A 6000-nucleotide genomic window follows, 5' to 3' on the forward strand; every position below is an offset into this window, starting at 1 on the left:
CCTTAGTATAGGTGGAGGGCTCTTAGAAGCTATTTAGTATAACCTTTCAAATGAAGGATTTCCCTTTTATAACATTCAAAATGATGCTTCCTCTGTATTTTGTTCATCTCTTAAAACTCATATGCAAAACTAAACATAAACTAAAGGTGTGTCTGGCCCATGTGAAACAGGACTGCTGCTGCCCTAGATCCAGATGCCCAAATGCAGCACGAGATTGGACAGGGCAACCTCAGGGAGACCTCACAGGCTTTGCTGGTGACATGCAGCAAAGCCTCATCTCCCTTCAAGACAGGTGATTTTTCTTTTAACTCAAATTCAGGACTATATATTCATTCCCATTAACTTTTTTGTTTTGTTTTTTGAGACAGAGTCTCACTTTGTTGCCCAGGCCAGAGTGAGTGCTGTGGTATCAGCCTAGCTCACAGCAACCTCAAACTCCTGGGCTCAAGCAATCCTTCTGCTTCAGCCTCCCAAGTAGCTGGGAGTAAAGGCATGCACCACCATGCCCAGCTAATTTTTTCTATATATTTTTGGTTGGCCAATTAATTTCTATTTATGGTAGAGACAGGGTCTCACTCTTGCTCAGGCTGGTTTCGAACTCCTGACCTCGAGCAATCTGCCCGCCTCAGCCTCCCAGAGTGCTAGGATTACAGGCGTGAGCCACCGCACCTGGCCAAAATGTACTTTTTTTTTTTTTTGAGACAGAGTCTTGCTTTGTTGCCCAGGCTAGAGTGAGAGCCATGGCATCAGCCTAGCTCACAGCAACCTCAAACTCCTGGGCTCAAGCAATCCTGCTGCCTCAGCCTCCCAAGTAGCTGGGATTACAGGCATGTACCACCATGCTCGGCTAATTTTTTCCTATATATATTAGGTGGCCAATTAATTTCTTTCTATTTATAGTATAGACTGGGTCTCACTCTTGCTCAGGCTGGTTTAGAACTCCTGACCTCGAGCAATCCACCCGCCTCGGCCTCTCAGAGTGCTAGGATCACACAGGTGTGAGCCACCACGCCTGGCCTCAAAATGTACTTTTAAAACATCAAAGTCCCTAAGAAAAAACTGCCAATTTGTCCCTTTAAAGGTGTAGGACAAATAATCCTATTGAGTAATTAATTCATACATGCCTGATAGTAGCAGCAGTGCAAAACAGAAAAAGTTTCTAATTTCACAAAGCAAGATTTAAAATGAGCCATCATTTTAAAGCTCTAGGAAAACTGTAAAGTTCTTTTGTCTTTATGTTCATTTCTACCAAACACCTAGCATCAAGATGAATTTTCATAAATTTCACATCATTGACCACAGCTGTGTTTGAACCAGGACTCTGCCTCTAATTTTCCTTTGTGTAATCTGAACATCCCTTTGCTTAGTGGTAGACACACATTAAGTCCTCAATAAACATGTCAAGAATTCAACTTAAAATTACAAGAGCATAAAAGTCATAAAGAATGCAATGTTTTTTCTAAAAGTAAAAAATTTTGAAACTCACTAAATCAAGATCACAACATAAAATACCCCAAAATTGTTACAATTTTAAATCATTATTTTAGTTTATTTTATTTTTGAGACAGAGTCTCACTCTGTTGTCCAGGCTAGAGTGCCGTGGCATCAGCCTAGCTCACAGCAACCTCAAACTCCTGACCTTGGGCAATCTTCCCGCTTGGGCCTCCCAGAGTGCTAGGATTACAGGCGTGAGCCACCAAGCCTGGCCTTAAATCATTATTTTAAACATTAATTTTAACAGATTTCTACCACCATTCTTGTTTTTAAAAAACATTCCTAAGTTCCTACTGCAAAAATGGAACTTGGTGGATTTCACATAAACTCAGGTTTAGAAACAATTTACATGTAGACTAACTTATAAAACCCCCCCATGAGAATGTAAGCTTCAGAAAGACAGAAATCTTTATGTTTTCTCTCTGCTGTTGTCCCTCCTCCTTGCACAGTTCCTTCACTGGTGCTGACAGTAGGATTTCAAGTAGTATTTGCTAGACTGAAAGATCACATGTGTGAAGAAAATTTGTTTATTTCGTTGCAGTGTCTAAAACCTTACCAACTTAGAGATTCCTTTAGGTTAACAAATCTGGTCTTTTCAGAATTAAGAAACTGTTTGAATCTTTCAACAACCTTAAGAGTAAATTACTTCATCATCCCATTTTACAGCTGAAGGAACTAAGGCTAAGTGGCAGAATTACTTTTCCAGTGTCACACAACAGGCACACAGCACAGGTCTGACTCAGAACCTTTAATCCTATAATGCTCTTCCCTGGTGAGAGGAGAGTTAAAAATAGCCTTTATCCACACGTCAGTGCACATTAGCTATTCTAGTTCCCAAGACTCTTCTTCTGAAACACCTAAAACGTGCTTTCTCAAAGACAGGGCTTTTGTTTGGGGTGACAGGTAAGCAACAAGTAATTTAAGCACATGGAACACTTTGGAGGCAAGAATCTAAAGTTAGGGCTATGGATTTGTGGTGCTTGAGGGAACCAACCCTCAAAGACAAACCACAGATTTCAAAACACTGCACCGGGCCAGCTCTTGCTCCAGAACAGCTTGCCTCTCTTCCTCTTTCTACTCTTCCACGTGACTCCACGGTCCCCACCACCACTAGAAAATAGGCTACCATTGTTAGTGCCATAGTGTGGAGACATTATGCATCCCAAACACAGTGACTGGCACAGAGCTGGCAAGCAAATATTTACTGAATGAACCCAAGACAAAAGTTGTTTCTGTGGCCAAGCTGGGATCCTAACTGCCATTTTGAACAAAGTGGAGACAACAAATGCACCTTAAGCACCTAATTATTGGTGTAAAAAATGTATTTTTAAGGCTGGGCGTGGTGGCTCACGCCTGTAATCCTAGCACTTTGGGAGGCTGAGGCGGGCGGATTGCTCAAGGTCAGGAGTTCGAAACCAGCCTGAGCGAGACCCCGTCTCTACCAAAAATAGAAATAAATTAATTGACCAACTAAAAAAATATATATACAAAAAAATTAGCCGGGCATGGTGGCGCATGCCTGTAGTCCCAGCTACTCGGGAGGCTGAGGCAGTAGGATCGCTGAGCCCCAGAGATTGAGGTTGCTGTGAGCCAGGCTGACGCCATGGCACTCACTCTAGCCTGGGCAACAAAGTGAGACTCTGTCTCAAAAAAAAACCAAAAATATGTATTTTTAAAAGCCCAGTCTAAGTTGGAGACAGGCTACAGTAAAAGCCTCCTGTGATTCTTTTTCCCAGCCAGACTACCTCAAAGAAGAAACAGCTTAGTACTTTAGCACACAAGTACTGATCTCAGAGAGGCATGATACGTTAATATTTTAGAGTATAAAAACAAACACGATTACCTTATTTAGGTTGCCTAGTTTAGGTCATTCTAACATGAATAGCAGTTTTTTAAAAGAAGTCCTCTCTCAGCATTCTCAGAGAATGGGGGTGGGAGAAGACAGCATTTCTCAAAATTCAAAGTGCCCAAAACCCAAAAAATTGTATTACACGACGTGGAAAACGTTTCCCTTAAAATATGACCAACAATTTAAACATGTATTTTACATCAAATTATAAAGTGAACAGAGCCCAAATGTATTAAAAAAACGATGTTGGCCGGGCGTGGTGGCTCACACCTGTAATCCTAGCACTCTGGGAGGCCGAGGCAGGTGGATTGCTCTAGGTCAGGAGTTCGAAACCAGCCTGAGCAAGAGCGAGACCCTGCCTCTACTATAAATAGAAAGAAATTAATTGGCCAACTAACATATATATAGAGAAAAAATTAGCCGGGCATGGTGGTGCATGCCTGTAGTCCCAGCTACTGGGGAGGCTGACGCAGTAGGATTGCTTGAGCCCAGGAGTCTGAGGTTGCTGTGAGCTAGGCTGACACTACAGCACTCACTCTAGCCTGGGCAACAAAGCTAGACTCTGTCTCAAAAAAAAAAAAAAAACCACAAAAAAAACGACGTTAAGGCAAACGGCTTCAAAGACAATTCTTGAAAATTTTACCTATTTCCTTCTTGGTCGGCAACCATGACCAGAAGACATCGCTACTACTTCCAACTAGCATCAGATTCTTCATAATGTGTAATTTTCAGGCGTCAAACTACAATAAAACCACGGGGGCAGAACACGAGCCAAACCAACAGGGAAGATGCTGTTTTCCCCTGCCACCCCTCCCTCTGACCCCTGCAAACACGGCACGCTGTCACACTAGAAAACGGCTGTCCTGGGCAGCACCGCAGCGTTAGGTCCGGGGCTCCGGGGACAGACCTGCCGATCCCGGCGCAGGTGAGTCTCACCCACCGCGGACTAGTTGTGCGCTCTCGCACCGCTCCTTTGTCTACGCGGGCCCGCAAGCTCGCAGTTCAATGCCCTCCAATAAACACGCCGCTGGAGCCGAGAGGAGAACGTGTAAAGGACGGGGGACCCCACAGCGGCCGCAGCCTCCCGCGGCCGAGAGCAGGCCGGGCGCCGCTCACGGAACCTCGCCCGCAGGGCCGCCGGCCGAGCGCCGCGGAGCCCGGGCAGGGGCAGGCCCCGCCGCGCCTGCCGCCCTCCCGCGGCCCGCACTCACCTCCGTGGAGGGGCAGCGGTGCCAGCACCTGGCCGCGCACCTCGGCCTTGGGCGAGTCGAGCCCGTAGCGCCCGCGGTCGATGCGGAACGTGAGCGGGGCGCCGCGGCCGGGCTCCTGCACCGTCACGTTGATGAGCGCCGTGTAGTACTCCTGGCTCGCGTTGTCCGCCCGCGCCGGCCACAGGCCGCAGGCCAGCAGCGTGAGCGCGGCGAGCCGGGCCAGGCCCGCCCGTGCCGCGCCGCCCATCGTCCCTCCGGCCGCCGCTGCCACTCGCGGACCGGGCTCCCGGGCCGGCGCCGAGAGGCGGGGCGGGCGCGGCCAGGGCTGCGGCGGGGGCGCGCGCGCGCGGCCTGCGCGGGCCCGAGCACGAGCACGGCTCCCCTCAGCGCCGCGGCCCCGCCGCCCGTCGCCCTCACAGCCGCCGCCGGCCCGCGGAGACGCGCCCATCGTCCCCTAGCCGGGACGGCGGTTCAGGCCGCACGCGGTCGCCTCCTCAGGGTCCCGCGAGGGCTGCGGGGGCGGGACCTCTCCATCTCCCCGGGTCGGGCCCTCCAAGGGGCTGGAGGCGCCTCGCAAGGACGTGGCGGTGCTGAGAGACCGTTCCGGGAGGACGCGCCCCAAACAGCGCCCCTGCCCGCTTACGTCGCCGCCACCGCGCCCCCGCCGGCTCAACGGCAGCGCGCAGGCCCGAGCTGCAGCGCCGCCTCCGCGCATGCGTGCGAGGCCTGCCCGCTCCCGCTCACCCTCACGAGAGTCCGAGGGGGCTGCTAGCCCGCGGGGCTGCGCTCCCGCCTGTTTGTCGTGGGTGACAGCCATAGTGCGTGCAGCTCGGGAGCTTTCCAAGGGCGTGTGGGAATGTTTGAGAACACAAAACACAAGGAAAAATAGTTAAAACTTTAAAGTAAACATTTAAAATTAAATGTGTAAGAGATTCAACATTCAACCCATCAACTGCAAGTTATACAACTGACATCCTGGATGGGGGCCCAGTAGGCCTGGAACTGCAGGGACACCTCAGTGGTTGGGAATGACCTCAGTGGCGTAGATGAAAACCTCCAGGGTCCCTGGCCCAGAAGATTGTGGTGAGGTCTGCTCCTCTCCTCACGCTCACTCACGCACGCGCACGCGCGCACACACACGCGCACACACACGCGCACACACACACCTTGTTGGTTAAAATGATGCATCGTTCTAAAGCAAAAACTGAGGGGTATAATGGGTCTGTCTTCAAGTGTGGCTGACTTCAAGAATTCACAGCATCATGTGGGGACATGGAGGAGGAAGGATGACTTCTTCTGACAGCCTGGGGTGGTCTCCGGCCTCCTGCAGTGGGAAATGGGTGGAGTCAGCCTTGCCCAACCAAATGCACTGAGAGTCAAGGAGAGAGGTAGCTTCCCAAAAGAAAAACGAGGCACTGTTTCCAGGAAAAAGGCATGGATGCAGTG

The 6000-nt window shown here is 49.9% G+C and overlaps 1 protein-coding gene across 5 annotated transcripts in view; it reads right to left on the reverse strand.

The window, feature by feature from the left end:
* The window catches only part of RNF130 (ring finger protein 130), a 131166-nt gene extending 125982 nt beyond the window's left edge, over positions 1–5184 (reverse strand). For 4 of the 5 annotated variants that reach the window (XM_075993732.1, XM_012790071.3, XM_012790069.3 and 1 more), the window contains exon 1: positions 4555–5182. In XM_075993732.1, coding sequence (XP_075849847.1) covers positions 4555–5002 — 448 coding nt within the window. In that variant the 5' untranslated portion in view covers positions 5003–5182. Of the gene's footprint in view, positions 1–4554 lie in introns of all 5 variants that reach the window. The other variant, XM_012790070.3, reaches the window with a different exon arrangement.
* Between the last annotated feature and the right edge of the window lie 816 nt (positions 5185–6000).

The sequence above is a fragment of the Microcebus murinus genome, chromosome 17 (genome assembly GCF_040939455.1).
Source record: "Microcebus murinus isolate Inina chromosome 17, M.murinus_Inina_mat1.0, whole genome shotgun sequence".
Classification (NCBI taxonomy): Eukaryota; Metazoa; Chordata; class Mammalia; order Primates; family Cheirogaleidae; genus Microcebus; species Microcebus murinus.